Source organism: Microcaecilia unicolor, chromosome 13 (genome assembly GCF_901765095.1).
Source record: "Microcaecilia unicolor chromosome 13, aMicUni1.1, whole genome shotgun sequence".
In the NCBI taxonomy this organism is placed as follows: domain Eukaryota; kingdom Metazoa; phylum Chordata; class Amphibia; order Gymnophiona; family Siphonopidae; genus Microcaecilia; species Microcaecilia unicolor.
The window spans coordinates 30615557-30638983 of NC_044043.1; the positions used below are offsets into that span (position 1 = coordinate 30615557).

The window sequence follows — 23427 nt, forward strand, 5'->3', positions numbered from 1 at the left end:
CCATTTCCTTGTTAAATGTGGAAGCAAAAATATTGGCCAAGATAATGGCCAATCGGGTGGCAGGAATGTTACCTACCTTGCTACATGAGGCGCAGGTGGGATTTGTGGAGGGGAGGACAGTAGCAAAAAACCTAAGGAGAATACTGATGGCGCTAGAGACTCGAAAGAGGAATGGGATCCCGTCAATGCTTGTCAGCTTCGATGCTGAAAAGGCATTTGACAAGGTACGATGGGACTTTATGTTTACTACCCTAAAAGCATATGGGTTTGGGGGGCGCTTTATGTCGGCAGTCAAAGCCTTATATCATGCACCTCAGGCCACAGTTCTGGTAAATGGCTTAGAATAAGAATGTTTTCCTATACTTCAAGGAACAAGGCAGGGATGCCCACTATCGCCCTTGCTATTTGTCTTAACTCTAGATCCTTTTATTAGGGATGTGGCAGATAATGTTTCAGTGAGAGGTGTACGGGTGGGAGATAGAGATTTTAAAATTGCAGCATTCGCAGATGATCTGCTGGTGTTGTTGACTGACCCGAGGGAATCATTTATAGCCTTAATGGAAATCATACGGGAATATGGCGAATTTGCGGGCTTACGTATAAATTTAGCTAAGTCAGAGGCGTTGGCCTCCTCAGAGGAGGTGAGACAGATGTGGGGGGGAACATTTCCGTTAGTTTGGGCAGACGGCTCATTTAGATATTTGGGCATCAAATTGACATTGGAATTGGAGAAATTATATGAGCTTAATATTAAAGAATTGATGAGAGAAACCAAGAAACATCTGGTAAACTGGGGAAATCTTCCATTATCATTGAGAGGACGGATAAATTTAGTGCAGATGATGATATTTCCCAAGTGGCTCTATGTGTTGCGGACATTACCGTTTCGTCTGACCCGGAAAGATCTGAAAAGGCTCTATGGAATTTTCGGCAAGTTCTGTTGGGCAGCAAAGAAACCAAAGATAAGGTTTTCCTATTTGCTAGGGAATTGGAATCAGGGGGGCCTGGGAATCCCCGACCTACATGTGTATAACCAAGCTTGCTTGCTACGTCATTTGGGGGACTGGGTTTGTAGGACCAACATATATACCCCGACTGATATGGAAAGGGAGTATTTTGCCCCATATGATTTCCTCTCTTTGTTGCATATGACCCAGAAACAACTTCCGCGACAATTTAGAGGATGTGTAATACTCACATCAATGAGGGAGGTATGGAAAGGGTTGGCGAGGAAGTTGGGGGGGAGCTATACAGTGTCTGACCAACTGGCAGTAAGGGGGAATCCGACTTTCCAGTCAGGCACAGATAATCCAGTATTCATAAAATGGGAAAGAGAGGGTATTAGGAAACTGGAACACCTCCTGGGGAGAGAGGGAGATCTAATAGGTTATGAAGAATTGCCGAGAAGAGTAGGAGTTTCTTGGGGGAATAAGTTCGCGTATGTCCAAATTAAACACTATATATCTGCTTTAGATCAACCTATGCTGAGACAGGGTTTGGGGCAAAAGGTAAGGGATTTTTTTCAAGAGATAGAAGCAACAGGCCTGTCAGTGTCGGCACTTCATAAAGCATTGACCCGTCGGGGACCTCCTGCAAAGAATTACGAAGTTATAAAAGGTAGATGGGAACAGGAGGCAGGGAGAACCCTGGTGGGCTGGGAAGGGGGAACCATGCTGAAAGGAATAGCAACCCTTACGTCAGATGAAAGGTTACGTGAGTGTGGCTATAGAACAATCATGCGGGCATATATGTCAGGGCAACAGTTGTCACATATAGGCTCCCCGCAAGGAGCGAGTTGCATTAAGTGTAGTCAAACCCCGCATACATTGTTCCATGCGTTTTGGGCATGTCCAGGGGTAAGGGCTTTCTGGACACAGGTTGAGAGATTCCTGTCCCGGATGCTAGGTTCATCAGTAAAGGGAACTTGGGATCACTATGTATTGGACACAAAAGGGGCCTTCAGGACACATTCAGTGGGGGCACGTACCTTATGCCGTAAGCTTAGCTTGGTGGCGCGGAAGACTGTGCTGCAGTGTTGGACGGCCCCGGAGTCGCCGGCTTACTGGCATTGGAGAAATCAGGTACACCTTTTAGCCACGTGGGAAGCACGGGAGGCTAGGGGCTCCCCGAAGAGATATGCACATTTTAAACAGATATGGGGCCCTTATTTGGAGGTATTAAGCCCTAGAGGACGTAGTATACTACTTAATTGGCACAATGCGACACCCTGAAGGTTAAAGAGAATTCTGATCACACATATTCTGTAGTCAAACAATAGCAGGGGGGGGGGGGAGGGAGGGGGAAGGGATCTCTCAGGGCTATCAGAATACAAGCCAAGAGGGAGATCGGGGAGAGAGGGGTGAAGGAGTAAACAAATGAATGGTATCATTGGAAAGAAGAGGGGGGGAGGGAGGGGTGGGGGGAGGAGGGTGGAAATGGGGGGGGAAATAATGTTGGATACTGATAATGATCACAGACGACAATTGGCTTTGTAGGTTCATATATGCAAGCTTTTATTTCTGTATCGGTTGGTCAATAAAATGTTGAAACACAAAGCAAGGGTATAGAGGGGATGGGGGGGGGGGGGAAATTACAGCAAAAGTTTGATGACATTTCAATCAAAAGGTTTTGTTAAAGAAAACAGAGATTTGTATTAAGTACAGGTTTATTGACCTTTATATGTTGTAAACTGTGACATCAATAAAAAAGTTAAAACATAAATGGACCTGGGGAAAATCCACGATTTCTGGGATAAGCAGTATAAAATGTTTTGTACATTTTTGGGATCTTGCCGGGTATTTGTGACCTGGATTGGCCACTGTTGGAAACAGGATGCTGGGCTCGATGGACCTTTGGTCGTTCCCAGCATGGCAATACTTATGTACTACAATCCAAAAACATTTAGGGCCCTGTTTACTAAGCCGCGCTGTAGGAGCGCAAAACGTTTTAGCACACACTAATGATAGACACACCCGTAGGAATATAATTGGCGTCTCTGTCATCAGCGAGCACTAAAACGTTAGTGCGCCTACAGCGCAGCTTAGTAAACAGGGCCCTAAATGTGGTCTCCTGTTGATACGTATTTGACCAACACTGATTCCTCTAACAGAGTGTTTAAATGATATTTTCCTTTAAGGACTGCTTTCTTTTGTCTTTTTCATCCTGCATTGTTTAGACTTCTGACATGTTTTTTTTTGTCATTTATATGACTGTTATTGTTTCACTTGTTTAGATATTATTATACTAACATACTTTGCACATTTATTAATATGTCCTATATCCTTTTCAAGCAAAATTTTAAAAAATTCTCATGGAAAAACAAAACATTAATATAAATAACAGTGCAGCCCCGTAGGGCCCAAGCCACTATCTCCCAAGCCTCATACTGACTATTGCTGCCTTATGCCAAAAACAAAAGAGGGGCAAAATAACTTACACACAAAACAAAACATGAATGAAATGTTTCCGCAGCAAGATGTGTTTCAATGAAATTGTAAGCAGTGAGCCCAGCTTTCTGGGAACTCGTGTACCAGAAGTGTTCTCATGCTGCCTCTTCCTAATTGTGATTCTGATCCTGTAGTGGGTAAATGGAGTCGAAGTCGCCATGCATGAAGGGGGCCACCTCCCATTTGAAGCAGACATCACCAAAGTTGCTCAAAGCGGTGGAGAAGAGCCCTGCCGTATCACGATTGCAGTAAATAACACCTTGACCTTAAACACCTTACCTCCCGGATCCATCCAGTATATAAACGACCCCACGAGGTAAGTCACTCTTATTTATAAGTGAACTTGCAGACAGGGGCGGCTCTACCATTAGGCCACCTGAGACGGGGGCCTCAGGCGGTACTCTTCCGAGGCGGTATCACCTCCCATCCTTACTTCCGTAACTTCTTTCCACCAATTTATCTTGTCTTTTCTTGTTTTTGCAAAGGTGGCGGCAGCGATTCCTGGAGGCTGCCCCACCGCCGGTCCTGGCCCCTTCTGATTACTGTGGCCCATCTCCGAGGAAACAGGAAGTTACATCAGAGAGGTGGGCCACAGTAGGAACAAGGGGCCGGGACTGGTGGCAGGGCAGCCTCTGGGAATCGCTGCTGCTACCCAGTGACGATCCTAGGTCGGCTGCCACCCAGGGCGGTTCGCCGCTGCGCCGCCCCCCCCCCACGGGTGCAGCGGCGTCTGTCCCCCCCAGGGTGCAGCATGACCCCCCCCCCCCCCAGGTGCATTCTTAGCTGCTGGGAGCAGCCGTGTGGCTTTCGGCTCCGCCGGCTCCCTGCTCCCTCTGCCCCGGAACGGGAAGTAACCTGTTCCAGGGCAGAGGGAGCAGGGAACTAGCGGAGCCGACAGGCATGTGGCTGCTCTCTGCACCCCTCCTGCAGCGTGCACCTGGGGCGGACCGCCCCCACCGCCCTGTCCTCGGTACGCCACTGCTGCTACCTTTGGAAAAATAAGAAAGAAAAGATAAATTGGTGGAAGAGGGCTGGGGAAGGAAGGGGGGGATTGCAGGCGGCAGCAGCTCATTCTTTGCCCCGGGGAGTGGGGGGCAGCGGCTCATTCCTCACCTCATGCGGCAGATTGTCTTGGGCTGTCCCTGCTTGCAGAACTGCTATCAAAGTGCTTGCAGTCTTTTCCCTTGCTACAGCTGCCTCTTCAGATCTTCAGTAACTGTCCTTTCAATTTGAAATGTGCTGGCCTAGTAACGATCGTCGCATAAGAGACACTGGATTTGATGAGTCTCTCTTAAATATATTTTTTTGTGTTTGTAATTCAATTGAAAAATAAAAGATTTTTGGGCTTTAGGACACCTGCTCTAAAATGATCCTCTTTCTTTTATACGTAGGTATCCTAAAGGGTATTTTATTCAGAATATCAACTTTGACTTTTTTAATTATGCTGGAATTCACCGTCCTGTGGTTCTGTACACAACTCCTTCCACCTATGTGGATGACATCACTGTGAGGAGTGACGTGATGGAAGATGTTGGTAGGTGGTCCTCAAACAGTCTTTTGAGCAAGAGGAATAATATATTGTGATTTATAACAAACTTTTGTTATCCATATTTGTTATCTTTAATAAGATAAATAACCAGGTCATTCTTGATTTCTGAACTTTCCTTAACTGTCCTGATGTGTAGGCCCTTCTTACCTTCATCTTTCCTGCGTTTGCTGTGAGTCTCTTAACATGTACCCTCAGCCCTTGCTGATCTTGACAGCGGTCCTTGCTCTGGCAATATGATTGTACCAAAATCAGCTCAGGACAGGACCAGAAGATTTTGGCAGGGGCATAGGCGCCCCGTATAAGAGGCCTCCCCAGGCCAATCGTGGACTTAGAAGCGGTCCTCCCTCCCCCCCCCCCCCCCCCCCCCGCTCTCACCCATCCGCGTGGACGTGGTCACTCCGGCCTGAGGTGTTCTCCCTCCAACGCCAGTGATTCAGCCTGAGGCGTTCTCCCTCTGATGCCGGCGATTCACATAGCCAGCCTTAATCTGCCTGCGTCGGAGCCTGTCCCTCAGATGCGTCCCACCTCTGCGTAAGACAGGAAGTGATTAGAGGAGGCGGCACACATCTGAGGGAGAAGCTCCGACACAGGCTGATTAAGGCTGGCTATATGAATCACCGGCATCAGAGGAAGAACGCCTGAAGCACTCGTGCAACCCAAAAGAGATGGATGCTGGGCACAGTCAGGGGAATGGTATAGTGATTATTTGATTTTTGAGTTCTTGAAATAGTGGATGTTTTGTGCTGTGGAATGATGGGTATAAAATGAATGTCGGGGGGGGGGGGGGCAGGATACTGTTGCATGTTATGGGGGAGATTTTTCAGGGCAGGCAGATAAATGCTGCTATGCTGGGAGGAGAGGGCAAATGTTTTCATTCTGGTCTGTTTAAATCTGGGCTTCCTCGTCTAGTCCTTCAGACACTGACCTATCCAGTCTTCTGGTTATCCACACTGAGTACACATGAGTGCTCACTGTGTGGCTACCACATTGGTAATCTTCTCTTCTCCGTCTATAGCAGCCCCTACCCCTCCCTTCAGTCGTCTTATCATCTTGCACCCCTCTCCCAGAGATGATCCAGACAGGAACACAGTCACTTTCCATCTTAATACATATATATTTTTAAAAGTGAGTGAAACCATTCCTATTTTTTTTCTGATTTCTGTCAAGCACTTCATGTCCTTTTGTCGGGGAGCTGAGGGAGAATCGCTGGACATGGAGGAGATGGGAGGGCAGGGGGAAGAGAGCAGATCGCTGGACATGGAGGGGAGGGGGAGAGAAGAGATCACTGGGGAGGGCAGGGGAAGAGAGCAGATCGCTGGATATGAAGGGGAGGGGAGGGCAGGGGGAGAGAAGAGATCACTGAGGAGGGTAGAGGGAGAGAACAGATGGCTGGACATGGAGAGAAGGGGAGGGCAGGGGGCGAGAAGAGATCGCTGGAGAGGAGGGGACGCAGAGGGAGAGAACAGATTGCTGGAGTGTGGACATGGAGAGAAGGTGAGGGCAGGGGGAGAGAAGAGATCGCTGGAGAGGAGGGGACAGCAGGGGGAGAGAAGAGATCGCTGGGGAGGGCAGAGGGAGAGAACAGATCGCTGGACATGGAGAGAAGGAGAGGGCAGGGAGAGAGAACAGATCGCTGGAGAGGAGGGGACGCAGAGGGAGAGAACAGATTGCTGGAGTGTGGACATGGAGAGAAGGTGAGGGCAGGGGGAGAGAAGAGATCGCTGGAGAGGAGGGGACAGCAGGGGGAGAGAAGAGATCGCTGGGGAGGGCAGAGGGAGAGAGCAGATCGCTGGACATGGAGAGAAGGAGAGGGCAGGGAGAGAGAACAGATCGCTGGAGAGGAGGGGACGCAGAGGGAGAGAACAGATTGCTGGAGTGTGGACATGGAGAGAAGGTGAGGGCAGGGGGAGAGAAGAGATCGCTGGAGAGGAGGGGACAGCAGGGGGAGAGAAGAGATTGCTGGGGAGGGCAGAGGGAGAGAACAGATCGCTGGACATGGAGAGAAGGAGAGGGCGGGAGAGAGAACAGATCGCTGGACATGGAGAGAAGGGGAGGGCAGGGGGAGAGAAAAGAGATTGCTGGAGGGGAGGGCAGGGGAGAGAGGAGAATTGCTGGACATGGATGGATGGAGGGGAGGGCAGGGGAGAGAGGAGAACTGCTGGACATGGATGGATGGAGGGAGGGGAGGGAAGTCAGGAAGGAGATGCACATGGAGGGGAGGGAAGAGAGGAGAAATGCTGAACATGGATGCAATGGAGGGTAGGGAAGAGAGGAGAAATGTTGGACAAGGATGGAGGGAAGGAAAGACAAAGGAAGGAGATGCACACGGATGGAGTGGAAGGGAGTGAGGAGAAATGCTGGATATGGATGGAGGGGAAATTGCTGAATTTAAGGGCTGGATTGGAACACTTTGAGGGCAGATGTTGAAACTGGAGAAAGGATAGGGACGGGGCTACAGATGGTAGACAAAACGCATAAGGACACAGAAGGATGGTGGACATGGTGAGAGAAAAAATATCAAATGGAAAGAAGACACTGCATATCACTGGGACCAAAGCTAATAGAAAAACTAAATGCTCAGACAGCAAAGGTAGAAAACATTTTTTTATTCAGAATTTATTAATTTGAATATGTCAGCTTTTGGAAATGTGCATCTGTGATATTTTGTATGCAAATTTCAATTTTTCTAGTATTGCTGCATGCTGAGTCTGACTTCTTGAGGTAACTTTCCAGTTCAGTATTTTGCCTTCATATCTGTTGTGTCATGTTTTTTTCATGCATGATCAAGATGCAGTATTCTGCTAGCGTGTAGTATTTGCAGCCTTTTTTTTGTTTTTGTTTCACTAGGTTGTGTATTGGTGTTTTAGAGCCCGGTGTAATTATAATGCTGCCTTTCCACGCATAAGGTTGTAGCTCATCCTGTCCTTGGAATTAGTGCTGTTATGGTTTGGTAAGGTTATGAGTGTGTTTTTGCACAAGTTTGTGTATAGTGTTTTGCAGTGGAGAGATTGTGTGTTGGCCTTACTGAGGTGGCACCAAAACATCAGAAAGGGTGTAGAGCCTAAATCATGACACACTACCTGTTGAAGGATCTACGTATGGTCGTTAATAAAAGGAGCTCATTGTCAACACTATCCACCCTAAAAGGGTGTTTTGTGGCTCTACATGAGAATTGTGATATTATGATCGCTTGTTTCAAATTGTTGATGGTCTGCATTTTCTATATGGGTGGTATACTGGTGTATTAGGTTCTGCCCAGTGTAATATTTATGGTACAGTAAGGTTCTGAGTGTGTTTTTGCACAAAGTTGTGCATAGTGTTTTGCAGTTGAGCGATTGTCGCTTTGATTGATGCTTTGAGCAACCACTTTATTCTTTGACATATGATACATATCTAATATCTAAATGTAATAAAAGGTATTAATTGTGACTTTTATTTTTACTTATTTTTTTTGTGTTGTCAGACAATTATGGATGTAAGCTCTGCCCCTGGCCCCACCCCTAACCCCACCCCCTTTAGCCTCCCCAAACAGTTGGGCCACCGACCGCCTATGGGCAGGGGGCTAGTTCTGGAGGATTCAAGGGGTTGCCAACTATGATTCTGAAAAGCCACCAACAAGCCTGGTGTCACAATGGCTAAGAAATCCATATTAATTAAATCTTGGACCAAAAATCAGACTTGTTGGTGACTCTTCAGCCCTCAAGTTGGTTGCTCCCATTCCATCACACTGAAGTTCAAGCATCTTTCCATTGTCAGTGTTAACAATTAAAAGAAAACTAGAATGACAATCCCCTTATATTTTTCCAATTACTTTCCTTCTTCCTCCCCATTTTTATGTACCGCAGATGGTGCCGGCATTTGGGGGGGGAGGGGGGGCTCTATACTCTTATAACTCCCCATGCTGCTCCAAATAACAGTTCTCCATTTTCCCCCACCCTGTACCTCAGAACCCCTCCCCCTTTATGGATATGCGCCATTTCCCCATTCCTCACTGTACTGTTTAGCCCTACAAACCTTCCTTACCCCTTTTTGTCCTTGTTATATCCTTTGCATAGTGTTCAAAATGAAACTTCATGCTCTGTGGGGATAAAGAGTAAACATACTCTCCCACATGATAGAAACAGTTTCCTACATTTTGGGGAGGCCCTTTCCTCTTGTTCCAGTATCATTAAGTTACATAGTTTATTCCTCCAAAACCGAAAGAGATGGGGGATCTTCTTGAGTCTACTGATGGAGTATGTATTTTCCCCCACCACATGTAGTTTCCCAATTTTTTTTAACACCAGTATTATTCTGTGGTGGTGGGGACTTATGTCCTTACCAGAAAGAGAGAAATTGAAGTGCTGGAAAGGGCTCCCTAGAAACTCTTGTTAAATTATTCTCTGGAACCCATGGAAACATTTTTCAGGCAGAGCCATAAGATGGTTTAAGCCCTGTTGGAGAAGAACCTGGCAGAACATCACTGCCACTGGGGGGGTCACTGAAGAAGGACAGCAGCTCGGGCAATCATTTATAGCTCTGAACATGGGTAGATAGGTCCAGTGAAAGCTGGAGAAGAGGGAGTTTGCTGACTGGCTTTTGTTGATTAAAGGAACGGGAACAGCTTACTTGCCACAAATTAACCTTTTGCACCAAGTAGGAGGCCGGTGAGAAGGAAACAAAAGAGGAGGCTGTATCATACTTTCATTTTCTGTAGATCTGGTAACAGAGAAGACCACAGGTGGCCAAGAGTGAATGTGAAACCTGATGTGGGGTGGCCTGAGGTGAGATGCGGAAGGGACAGAAGTAGAGGCTGAGGTGGACGGAGATGGGGAGCCAGAATTACCTCCACTGTTGTACAGTGGATCCTGCCACTGGTACCTTGTTTCTTTTGTTTTCCTTCCCACGTATCCCACATTTCAGAGTCATCCTAGGTCAGCCAATCGGGTTGATCCAGGCCTGGTTTTGCTCCATGCCTTTATAGCTCTCATTTAAGTAGAGAAATCAATGGGGGAAAAAACTCAGAATTACAATTCTGTGTGTGGCATGAGGCAAACCAGAACTGGATTTTCATGTTAGGATTTATCATACTGTCTGTGTAAGAGATGGGACAGCTGGACTGGCTTGGACAGACGCAGCTGTAAAACTCATCCGCCTTCAGTTCATGCTCTTACTTTTACCTTTAATTTAGGTATCTTGAACTACCAGGTGTCGGTAGCTGGCTCCAAGAACTATTCTGTGGCTGTGACTTTGCTTGACAGAGAAGGCAACGTTGTGGCTACTGGATCGGAAACAAGCGGATACTTAAAAGTCCACAACCCAATGCTGTGGTGGCCTTTCCTCATGCATGAAAACGCAGGATATCTGTACTCTCTGCAGGTAAAGGTATCTGTTTTTGTGTTTGCTGAGCTGTATTAAGGCACCCTCTGTTGGAGTTCATTCTATCTATCCTCTAGAAACCATTAGAATTTTCCAGTTTTTGGCTTTGGAGGAGTCCAGTGTGGCAACCAGGACATCTGACAATCTTTGAACCTCCATCTTCTCCTTGGGAACAAACTACAGAAAAGAATGAGGATGGGGAAATTTTGCACGTTTATTTGGACCTGCCAGTGGGACTATGTAAAAAAAAATTGAAATTCTGCTCCTGAAGGCCTCTCAGAATGAATTCTTTTATTTAGCCTTCATTATCATCCTTTCATCTTACAAGTATAAAAAACAGGGCAATACATTTATCTTTTCCTGTTCCTTTTCCTTATTTATAACTAACAGGCATAGTTATCAATGTGGGCTATTGTTAAGATGTGACATTTTAACACGGGTCCCATTTTATGCAATGAGACCTAGTTATTAATAACTTGGGCTAACAGTAAAATAACACATCTTAATGGTAGCCCACGTTGATAACTTCCCCCCTAAGAGATTCCTTTGGTCTGTCCAGTGGCTGTGTTGGGTTCTGCCATATAGAAGGACTTGCATTTAACTCCCAGTTTAGACCTGTGCTTCCTGGGGTGTTAGGACTGGGGGAAGCTGGGAAGGCAATACTCAGGTCAGGTGAGGGGGGAAGCCTCAGCCATTGCTCAGTGTTGACACCTAGTGTTCAGAGTCAGGGCATACACATAATGGGTTCTAGGAAACCATGGTCTCTGGCTGAGGACTGCCACTGGAATATTTAAGCATAAAGGGATAAGCATAAAGGAATCCTGTGCCAAAGGAATGGATCCTCAGGAGCTTAGTCAAGATCGGGAGGCGGGGCTAGTGGTTGGGAGGCGGGGATAGTGCTGGACAGACTTGTACGGTCTGTGCCAGAGCCGGTGGTTGGGAAGCAGGGCTGGTGGTTGGGAGGTGAGGATAGTGCTGGGCAGACTTATACGGTCTGTGCCAGAGCCGGTGGTTGGGAGGAGGGGCAGGTGGTTGGGAGGCGGGGATAGTGCTGGGCAGACTTATACGGTCTGTGCCCTGAAGAGCACAGGTACAAATCAAAGTAGGGTATACACAAAAAGCAGCAAATATGAGTTATCTTGTTGGGCAGACTGGATGGACCGTGCAGGTCTTTTTCTGCCGTCATCTACTATGTTACTATGTTACTATTTAGACTAGGTGGAGATATTGTAGCATAGGGACGTTTGCAAATGAAGGCTAATGGTGCCATTGCCAAATAGAGGCTGACTGTGATTGAGCTGGAAACCAAAGGGTCAAGAGGAAAGCTCCAGGCAGATGTACAGTAAGAAAGCAAGTGTGTAATATTTTTAAACTCGTGTTTAATTATTCAGAGTACTGTTATTCCATGCTTCGATTACTGTAATGGTCTACTTCTGGGCTTGAGTGGGAATATTTTAATAGCCTTGCAGGTCGCTCAAAATGCTGCAGCCAGAGTCTTTTTTGGCTATTCCCGATATATCAATGGTGCTCCTATTTTAAAAACATTTCATTGATTCCACCCCCCCCCCCCCACTATTAAACAGAGGATTGCTTTTAAAAACTTTATTGTTAGTATTCAAAGTTCAAAATAATCTGGTTTCTCCTGTTCTATCCTCTTCCTTTCAAGTGTACCAGCCTACAAGCTTTGAGATCTTCTAACACTAACCTTTTGAAAATGCCACCTTCAAGCGAGATGTTTATCGCAGGTCTTCTTTTTAAGTTGAGGGGCCAAAACTGTGGAACGAGTTACCTATGTACTTAAGGTCTTTGAAGGCCTTAGATCAATTGAAGAGGGAGCTTAAAACCTTGTTATTCTTAGAAGCATTTGGCGACCAGCAAGCCTCTGTTTAGGTATGAGTCATATCTGCTCCAGTAAACTAGTGAGTAATGTGTAATTAATGTTAATTTCTTTACTTGAGTCCTTAGTGTATATGTGATGGTTATGTTTTTGTTATGATTTGTCATCACTTTGAATGTACTTATTGTAAACCACCAAGAGCTCTATGGATTGTGCAGGTTATAAATGCTTTAAATACATAAGTAAATGTCATGTCCAAGCAAGTAGAATAGACTCTCTGAGCTTAGGCTTTCAATAATTTGTAATCTACTAATAGTAGGATTGTTTTGGGGTTTTTAAAATGTATTTTAATGATACTTGACATACCGCCACTAGTAATAATACATCAAGGCGTCCCCGACCTTATTATCGAAACGAAAGATGGAACTCCAACTTGTTTCGATAATACGGGTTTCCCTGCCCCTCCATCGGGACATTTTGAGAGGACGTCCTCAAAACTTGAGCGTCCCTTTCGATTATGCCCCTCATTGTATACATACTGATAGGGGAAACCACTGTTCTCTTTTAAGTAAAGCCATTACATGATTAAATTTGTGAGCTCTAATTTGATAGCTACAGATTGGACCAATTGAAGTTGCTTAAGCGCGGAAAGTGGGAATCTGGAATATAATGCATTACAATAATCGATGCAAGTGATCACTAAGGAAAGAATAAGTAATAATACATCAAGGCGGTTTACAATCAATAACATATTAAAAAGAAGAAAACAAAGAGAGAAAAAAAAATCTATTCTGAGAGTATGTAAAAATAGCCAGGTTTTGAGAAGTGTTTTAAATAGTGTACGAAAAAGTTCTGACTTTGTTCTTTTTATGAATGTGCGTCGCTCAGATTTGTTCTGCAACAAGAACAATTTTATTACATTTTAATAAACAGAACCATAAACATCTAATATCAAGTGGAAGGTTATTCCAAAGGTTTGGGGGCTGCATAACTGAAGGCTGTTTCATGGGTGACTTCTAAACGGATCTGTGTTGGCGAAGGTAAAAGGTTTTGAGAGGAAAGTAGTGTATGAGATGGCGTATATGGTATAAGAGATGTCGATAAATAAGCGGGTGCAGATGCAGCCAGTCCTTTATGTACTAATGTTAAAGGTTTACATTCAGGCTCATTTTCGAAAGAGAAGGACGTCCATCGTTCGACACAAATTGGAAGATGGGTGTCCTTCTCACAGGGGCATCCAAATCGGTATAATCGAGAGATGATTTTGGACATCCCCAACTGCTTTCCATCGCAAGGACGGCCAAAGTTCAAGGGGGCGTATCGGAGGCATAGCAAAGGTGGGACTTGGGCGTGCCTAACACATGGATGTCCTTGACCCATAATGGGGAAAAAAGGGCGTCCCTGATGAGCACTTGGACAACTTTACCTGGTCCTGTTTTTCTTACGACCAAGGCACAAAAAGGTGGCCGAAATGACCAGATGACCACTGGTGAAGATCGGGGATGACCTCCCCTTACTCCCCCAGTGGTCACTAACCCCCTCCCACTCAAAAAAAAAAAACATCTTTAAAAATATTTTTTGCCAGCCTCTATTCCAGCCTCAGATGTCATACTCGGGTCCATCACAGCAGTTTGCAGGTCCCTGGAGCAGTTTTAGTGGGTGCAGTGCACTTCAGGCAGGCGGACCCAGGCCCATCCCCCTCCCTACCTGTTACGTTTGTGGAGGAAACAGCAAGCCCTCCAAAACCCACCAGAAACCCACTGTACTCACATCTAGGTGCCCCCTTCACCCGTAAGGGCTATGGTAGTCGTGTACAGTTGTGGTTAGTGGGGCTCAGCACACAAGGTAAGGGAGCTATGGAGCATTTTATGAAGTCCACTGCAGTGCCCCCTAGGGTGCCCGGTTGGCGTCCTGGCATGTCGGGGGGACCAGTGCACTAGAAATGCTGGCTCCTCCCACGACCAAAGGGCTAGCATTTGGTCGTTTCTGAGAGAGACATCCTTGGTTTCCATTATCGCCGAAAACCAGTGCTTTTTTTGTGCCAGTACGCAACGGTACAGCGTACCGGCACCTTTTTTTTTTTTTGCCCCACCCCCCCCCCCCCCCCCGCGACACTCCGGGCGAGTCCTGCACTTTTTTTTTTAAAGACTGAGAACGCGCGAACGATGCAGCCGGCAGCGATTGAAAGAGGCTGTCTGCGTCGGAGCTTCCCTCACCCTCTGCGAGTCCCGCCTTCGTTGTTACAACTTCCTGTTTCTGCATAGGCGGGACTCGCAGAGGGTGAGGGAAGCTCCGACGCAGACACCAGACATCCTCTTTCAATCGCTGCCGGCTGCATCGTTCACGCGTTCTGAGTCTTTAAAAAAAAAAAAAGTAAGGTCAGGACTCGCCGGGAATGTCGCCGGGGGGGGGGGGGGGGGGAGGGGGCAAAAAAAGGTCCAAGAATTGCTGGACATGGGAGAGGACAGGGAACGGAGAATTGATGGTGGACATTGCTGGGAGGGGAGGGGAGGGAACGGAGAATTGATGGACATGGCTGGGAGGGGAGGGAACAGAGAATTGATGGACATTGCTGGGAGGGGAGGGGAGGGCAGGGAAGAGAGAATCATTGGACATGGATGGCAGGGGGCAGAGAAGAATCGCTGGACATGGGAGGGGAGGGCAGGGCAGGGGAGAGAGGAGACATGCTGGACATGGATGGAGGGGAGGTAAGATAGGAAGGAGATGCACATGGATGAGATGGCAGGGGAGGAAGGAGAAATGCTGGAAATGGATGGAGAGGAGAGCAGGAGATAGAGGAGAATTGCTGGACATGGATGGATGGAGGGGTTGGCTGGGAGAGAGGTGAAATGCTGTACATGGAAGAATAAAGGAGGAAAGTAAAGAAATAAATGGAAAGGAAGCCCTGGAAACGGAGTTAAGAGAACAGATAGAGAGCAGCAGAATCAGACACTTGGACCAGTATGGATAGAAAACAGTCACCAGACAACAAAGGTAGAAAAATCATTTTATTTTCATTTTAGTGTTTGGAATTTGTCCAATTTGAGAATTTACATCTGCTGTCTTATTTTGCACTGGGTATACTGGAGCTGTAACATCTTACAGAAATGATTTATAATGAAAAAAAATCACAAGTTGTTTTTCTACTATACCAGTATATTTTCAATGATGTCTGTTTATATGTGCCATGGCTGGTAAAAGGGGTGTGGCAAATGTGGGTGTGGCTATCATAGGGGTGGAGCCATATGTGGTGACTCCGCCCATAATGAGTACCGGCACCTTTTTTTCTACAAAAAAAGCACTGGGGACAACCATCTCTAAGGACGACCTAAATTTCAAAATTTGGGCGTCCCCGACCTTATTATCGAAACGAAAGATGGAACTCCAACTTGTTTCGATAATACGGGTTTCCCTGCCCCTCCATTGGGACGTTTTGCGAGGACGTCCTCAACAAAACTTGAACGTCCCTTTCAATTATGCCCCTCATTGTATACATACTGATAGGGGAAACCACTGTTCTCTTTTAAGTAAAGGCATTACATGATTAAATTTGTGAGCTCTAATTTGATAGCTACAGATTGGACCAATTGAAGTTGCTTAAGCACGGAAAGTGGGAATCTGGAATATAATGCATTACAATAATCGATGCAAGTGATCACTAAGGAAAGAATAAGTGAACACAGGCAGGATGGGTATAGGTAGTATTTAACCGATCTAATTCGCTGCAATACATAAAAAGAAGCTTTAACAATTTGCAGTTTAAATGTCAGTTTATGATCAAATATTACACCCATAATCCTTATTTTCTCAGAGAAGGGTAGACAGGGGTGAAGATATTTGACAATATGGGTTGTGAAAATGAATAGCCTCATATTTACCCCCCCCCCCCCCCCCCCAGTTTACTAAGCCATGCTAGTGGCTGCCGCGTGACAATGCCAACATAGCCCATTCAAGCTGTCTATGCTGGTTATTCCAGGAATAAACAGTGGATTTTCTGAAATCCACCTTAATGGCTTATGGACTTTTCTTCCAGGAACTTGTCTAAACCTTTTTAAAACCCTGCTAAGCTAATTTCTTTTACCACATACTCTGGCAGTGAATTCCAGAACTTAATTACATGCTGAGTGAAGAAATATTTTTTTCTGATTTATTGTAGTAACCTAGGGCCCTGTTTACTAGTGCGCTAGTGTTTTTAGCACATGCTAAAAATTATTGTGCGCTAATGCTAGAGACACCCAAAGGAATATATGGGCGTCTCTAGCATTAGCGCATGCTAATTTTTAGTAAACAGGGCCCCTAGTAACCACCTAGTCCTTATACTTTTGGAGAGTAAACAAGCGATTCACTTCTACCACTCCACTCAGTATTTGACCATTGAGGTGTTTTTGTTATGGTTTATGCTTTGTAATGTTTTAGTTTTGTTTTCGTTGCTTGTTTGTTTTTATTCTGTTTATGATATTTATGATGCGTTTTGATTTTATGTATGCTTAATTTATTTGATGAATCCCTTATTTTATGTACAATCAACTAGCCGTTGAGCCCGTAAAAATGGGCTGGTATTGGGGTTTTCCTTCCCCTCCCCTCCCCGCGAGGTCGCCACCGTTCCCCCCCCCCTCGGAGTCGCCGCCACTGCCGCCACCCCTCCACCCGGCCTGGGCCCTCTCTTCCCTTCTGAACTTACACATCCATTTGCCGAACGCAGCAAAGCACATCAGCTGAGCTGCCGTGGGCCCTTCCTTCTCTGCCTGTGGCCCCGCCCTCCTGTGACGTAATGTCAGCGAGAGCGGGACACAGGCAGAGAAGGAAGGGGCAGCGGAGCTGATGTGCGTTTCTGCGTTCGGCGAATGGATGTGTAAGTTCAGAAGGGAAGAGAGGGCCCGGGCCGGGTGGAGGGGTGGCGGTGGCGACTCCGAGTTGGGGGGGGAGCGGTAGCAACCTCAGCGGCGCAGTTTCCCTCTCTGTCCCCCCCCCCCCCCCCCCCCCCCGTCATCACGTATTGATGCGGGGGGCGGGACAGAGAGGGAAGTCTCTACTGCGCATTTGTGAGTGAGTTGGTCACTCGCCGTTTATATGTTTGATTGTTCTCTACCCAGATGTTACATTGAGTAGATGTTTTTTTTTTTTTTAATAAATGTTATGATGGGTATCCACTTTAACATTTGTTTCTTCTGACAACGAAGGTTAAAGTGTCAGCACAGACTGGCTCTCTCTCTTCTGAGGATGTGTACACCTTGCCTGTTGGAATCCGAACTGTTCAGGTCTCGGGGACTCAGTTCCTTATAAATGGAAAGCCTTTCTACTTTCATGGAGTCAACAAACATGAGGACGCAGATGTAAGTGGGGCAGGGAGGTATGATGTGGGTATGGGTGTACACACCGCTTCCTGGCCATGAATGAAGTGAGAAGGATAAGAGGAAAAAGCACAGCAAACAAGGAAAAGCAGGGAGTGACCATAGCTGCAGAGCAGTACAGAAAGACCAAGGTCACCATATAGTTTGCATTCACAAAAAAAAAAAAAATCCTTCAGGGGCAGGGTCTCCAAATAGCACCCTTTAAAGCAATATTGCTTTTCGGTCACAGTATTGTGCTCTGTTCAGTACCTGTCTTCCTGCTGTTTCTTAGAGTGACCTGTTAAATAATGCTTTATTTTAAATTGATGTTTTGTAGGCTTTCCTGTGTATCTGTCCTCTTTCTCTTCCCTTTTTCTTTTCACTTCTGTAGGTATTGTAAACCACTTAGATATGTTTGCATTTATTTGCAGTATATTGAATCCAAATTAAATGTAAACGGTCTCTGAGTCAAGTCATGTACTCTTGGGAAAGACGTGGAGCAGTAGCTTGGGTGGGCCTGTAGGTGGACTTGGTGGGCATTTCCTCTCTGCTTTCTACTCCACCACCCCCCAGTAGTAAAAATAAATACCTTAGCTGGCAGGGATCCGCAGGTCCCGCCAGCTGAAGAGTCCTCTCTGGAGTCTGCCCAAGCAGTTACCTTCCTACAGCAGTCAGCAGCACTTTTCCAACCGCTGACACCAGCACTACCCCCCCACCTTGCACATGCTCAGTTTAACCAGCACCATCCCCCAATTGACGGGATGCACAGGAGTGCAGCCGTTAGCAGCTGGAAACGTGCTGCTGACTGCCCCAGGGATGAGACTGCTTGGGGGACCAGGGAGGAGAATTCAACTGGCGGGGCCCGGGGATCCCTGCTAGCTACACTAACGATATGCAGTGCTACTACATGGGCCTGAAACGAAATTGGGTGGGTCTCTGCACACTTATCGCTAAGCCACTGATGTGAAGGCAGTATTCATCAAGGAAGTTGGAAAAAGAATAGGAGACAGCAGGAGCGTGCTTGGCCCATTCTGTGGGCTGAAGCCAGTAGGCGGAGCTTGCAGCCATATTGAGTCACCCAAAACAATAGCAAATGCTTATTAGAAATAACGGACTGCCTATGCGTGGTCCATCTGTAAAACGTCTAAAGGTGTTCAGATTGTGAGCCCACCAGGGACAGTCCCAATACCTGTAAAATGAACCACTTAGGTCTAAGTGGTATATAAATACCTAAAATTAATGAAATAAAAGGATTTTGTTCTTAATTGTTTTATTTATCTGACATTTATATCCCACATTATCCCAAATAAACTCAGCTGATGGGTTGTTGTTACAGCCTCCGAGTTGCCGAATTTTGCCAAAAAATAACTGCAGATGATCTTGGCTTACTTTAAAGGCACATATGAATCTCATTTGATATTCAGGTTTACCAATAATCAGGAAGTCATAGAGCATCAGCAAACTGTCAATGCAAACTAAAAACCTCTGAAATCCAGTTTTACAAACTGAGTCTAATATAGACTTGCTGTGTCTGGACTCCTTCAAAGACATTATATAAGACTGTACAGTTTGTAAAATGGACTTCCTATCAGCTTTGAATGTAGTTGCAAAAACCTCAGGCGATATATCAAGTCCCATTTCCCTTCCCTTTCCCTATGTTTGCTGCTTGCAGTGGAGCCTTGGAACCTTGACATTTCAAATTTTACGATGTCAGCACATCAAAAAGGCAATTAAACATGCAAATAAATTTAACAGGACTCGCCTATATACAAACACACAGCCAGCAGACAAGATTAAAAAAAAAGAAAAGAAATGCCATTTACATCCAAATAGATTTTGAGAAGAAATAAATATATACAACAGAACTGGAAAATGTTGGCACATTTAGACTGACTCTGGACAGAACTTCTGCATGAAGGTAATACCTGTTTTAAATAGTAGTAATAAAAAATAATATACCACTGCATTCCACAAAACAAAAGGAGCATGTTCCTACATACCATATTTTCTTTTGATCTATGCACAGGAAAAAGATTTTGAATGCTTCCAGATTTCAACCTAATTAAGGTTTAAAAAAAAAAGCAAAACCTTTGTACTTAAAAATAAAACTGTGAATGTTGAGCACCTGATTCTCATAACATGATGTCAGTTTTGGTGGCCCTTTACTTGGTGAAAAAAATCTCAGCACCAATACAATGCCTGCTAGGGTGTCCCTATAACCAGCCCCTCCAAATGATACAATAATTACAATTTAGAACTAATTACTACTCTAACCGATGAAAGGTTATTCTGTTTTGATAGTTCCTTTGTGTAGATACGTATGTTGCACAAGCCGGCATGTTTCTAAATATAACTGAGATAAAATAACAATGAACCACAATATTGTGGATGCAGCAGCTGATAGTTTGTTTGCTTTGTTTTGGGTGTATCAATATGGCGGCTGCACAGGGGACACATCCTCAACCTTGTGACGTAAGGCCAACTCCTTCCTCCACCGTCCTTAGTATTCATCGTGCATAAGAAGGAGGGAGATTGTCATTGCTCAAGGGTGACACCTAGTGGAGCTCTTCTGCATGGGCTACAATGACTAGACTAGGGATAATGGAAGAAGAGGGAGTGACATAGGCAACAGAATGGGGTGGATGACTGAGGCTGTAGACCCCACTGACTTTTTTATCCACACAACATCAACAACTAGGAAGCTTGGGGAAAGAGCAAGGCTTCTCCAACCGTAATTGTGTTCTACTGTCCTTGGGGAGGAGGATATAAAAGAGGGTAAAATTCCCAGATAAATGTGAATAAAGGATCATGGTACCAGAATGGCTGCCCTAGTTTTGAGCAAGCTGGAACAAACTGCCAGGTCAATAGTTAAAAAAAAAACCCAAAACCAAACCATTTGTAGCCAGCCACCAGGGAATATTGTATTTTCCAATTCTTCAAACCCAATCAGCTAATCATTTTGCAGCCTTTATGACAACCGCTTTCTTCTCATTTATATGATGGAGGAACCTTAAATCTTTTGGATGTATTTAGTTAGTATCTTTGTTCCAGTTCAAAGGTCCCCCCCCCCCCCCCCGGGTCCTAAAGCCTCAAAGATTTCTGCACTGTCGACAGATGAATATTTGGAGATGTTTAATTCACAGCATGTTTTTTCAAAGTATTATTGGGCCACTTATGATGGGAGAGGGACGTTGCCTCTGTCCTGTTGAGTTAGTCACCTGCGTAAGTTTTTACGCACTTCCAAATTTTGCAGAACCTTGACTCACATGGGCCTATGTGTTTCTAGTGTGTGAGCTATTCTTAGCTATCTTTTCATGTGACATATTTCATGATGGCATTATTATTATTTTTTCTCATAGATCCGAGGGAAAGGCCTGGACTGGCCGTTGGTTGTGAAGGATTTTAATCTGTTGCACTGGCTAGGTGCCAATTCCTTTCGAACTAGTCATTATCCGTATGCAGAGGAGATTATGGACATGTGTGATAAATATGGCATCGTTGTGATCAATGAGTGCCCGGGAGTAGGTATGAAAGAACGGTAAGAAGTTCTTCAGTTCACACGCCCAACTCCAGTGTCCTGGTTTGCAGACAAAAAGCTTGTAAGATGCTGTGGTGGATTCCCCTGTGTTGCTTCTTTTGAATTAAGTGTTGCCTTGTCATCTTATTGTCTCCCCACCTCAAGTGAAAAAAGGTTCTTGCTGAAATCTTGGCACTGAAGATGAACCAAAGATTGAGGGCCCCACTGGCACATGTGGATTGCACTCATTCTCCTGTGTTTTATCAATGCAGCCAGTGGTCAAGTGTTTAACTGGTAGCACACGCCTCTGGGTTGAGACCTATGAGGTTTCTAAAGCTCTGCCTTGTCGCACTGTACCAGTGGCGTAGGAAGGGGGGGGGGCGGAGGGCCGTCCGCTCCGGATGCACACGCTGGGGGGGGGGGTGTCGGCGCCGCTGGTTACCTGCTCTCTCTGCCCCGGAACAGGTTACTTCCTGTTCCGGGGCAGAGAAAGCAGGGAACCAACGGAGCCGACGCAGCTCCCAGAGACGACGTGCACTCGGCGGGGCGGAGCACCAGCGGTAAAGATGCACTCCGGGGGGGGTTGCGTGCGCCGAAGGGGGGGGTGCACCGTGCTGCACCCGGGGGGGGGGGGGGTGCGCAGCGGTGACCCGCCCTGGGTGTCAGCCGGCCTCGCTACACCGCTGCACTGTACGTGCATCGTGCAGAACACACATGAGCCAGAATCATTTTTCAGCTGATTTTGATATCTTCTAGTTCAGACACTTATATTTTTATTTTAACTTTTATAAGTATCATAACCCAAAATACAGTAAAACAAATTTCATGCAGGTACAAGCTTCCGCTCTAAAAAGCTTACATTCTAACTGGGTCCCCCAAAGCAATGGGAGACGAAGTGACTCGCATGAAGTCAGTGCAGGTGCCAGTGGGAAAAGCCTGATTTGAATCCTGGTCTCCAGTCCATTACTCAAACAACTATTCCTGCCTTGAAAAATAAGGGTCAAATAAAATCCCTTTAACTTAAGACAGAGTGCAGATGGTTGTAGGAAAGAGTTTCTGAGCAGATCCTCTGTTTCTGTTTTGTCTGTAGTGAAAATTTTGGAAACAAGTCCCTGATGCATCATTTGGTGGTAATGGAAGAACTGGTTCGACGCGATAAGAACAGGCCAGCAGTGGTGATGTGGTCTGTCGCCAATGAGCCTGCCTCTGCTCTGGCTGCAGCAGACTATTATTTCAAGTAAGGGGAAAGGGAAAATGGGACTTGATATACTGCCTTTCTGAGGTTTTTTTTGCAACTACATTCAAAGTGGTTTACATAGGGGCAATGAAGGGTTAAGTGACTTGTCCAGAGTCACAAGGAGCTGCAGTGGGAATTGAACTCAGTTCCCCAGGATTAAAGTCCACTGCACTAACCAGTTGGCTACTCCTCCACTAGCAACATTTCATGTAGAAGCCTGCCCTTGCAGATCAGCAATGCGGTACATGCAGGATGTCAGACTCACAGAAACAGAAGCCTGCACAGCCGCGTTGCTGATCTGCAAGGGCAGGCTTCTACATGAAATGTTGCTAGTGGAATAGCAACATTCCATGTAGAATCTCCAATAGTAGCAACAGAATCTCCAATAGTAGCAACAGAATCTCCAATAGTAGCAACATTCCATGTAGAATCTCAAATAGGGAAAGGGAAATGGGACTTGATATACCACCTTTCTGAGGTTTTTTTGCAGCTACATTCAAAGCGGTTTACATATATTCAGGTACTTATTTTGTACCAGGGGCAATGAAGGGTTAAGTGACTTACCCACAGTCACAAGGAGCTGCAGTGGGAATTCAACCCAGTTCCCCAGGATCAAAGTCCACTGCACTAACCACTAGGCTACTCCTCCACTAGCAACGTTCCATGTAGAAGCCTGCCCTTGCAGATCAGCAATGCGGCACATGCAGGATGTCAGACTCACAGAAACAGAAGCCTGCGCAGCCGCGTTGCTGATCCGCAAGGTCATGTTTCTACATGGAATGTTGCTAGTGGAATAGCAACATTCCATGTAGAATCTCAAATAGTAGAAAGGGAAAACGGGACTTGATATATTGCCTTTCTGAGGTTTTTGCAACTACATTCAAAGCAGTTTACATATATTCAGGTACTTATTTTGTACCAGGGGCAAGTGACTTGCCCAGAGTCACAAGGAGCTGCAGTGGGAATCAAACTCAGTTCCCCAGGATCAAAGTCCACTGCGCTAACCACTAGTCTGCTCCTCCACTCCTGCCCTGCTGCTCCACAGCATGAAGCTTTTGAGAGGATAGCAATGTTCAGAGGATATCGTGATAACAGGCAAAGACCAGGCCTCAGGAGTTCCTCCTGGTTAAAAAAAATTAGCTTTGTCCCATTA

The 23427-nt window shown here is 45.8% G+C and overlaps 1 protein-coding gene across 3 annotated transcripts in view; it reads left to right on the forward strand.

Annotated features, from left to right (window-relative positions):
- GUSB (glucuronidase beta) overlaps nt 1-23427 on the forward strand; it is an 88231-nt gene that overhangs the window by 44131 nt on the left and 20673 nt on the right. For 2 of the 3 annotated variants that reach the window (XR_003944101.1, XM_030222376.1), the window contains exons 3-8: nt 3581-3762; nt 4838-4980; nt 10166-10353; nt 17371-17523; nt 20880-21058; nt 22128-22274. Coding sequence is in view for 2 of the 3 variants with exons in the window: in XM_030222376.1 (XP_030078236.1) it covers nt 3581-3762; nt 4838-4980; nt 10166-10353; nt 17371-17523; nt 20880-21058; nt 22128-22274 (992 nt within the window). In the remaining variant the exon portion in view is untranslated. The remainder of the gene's footprint in view (nt 1-3580; nt 3763-4837; nt 4981-10165; nt 10354-17370; nt 17524-20879; nt 21059-22127; nt 22275-23427) is intronic. The other variant, XM_030222377.1, reaches the window with a different exon arrangement.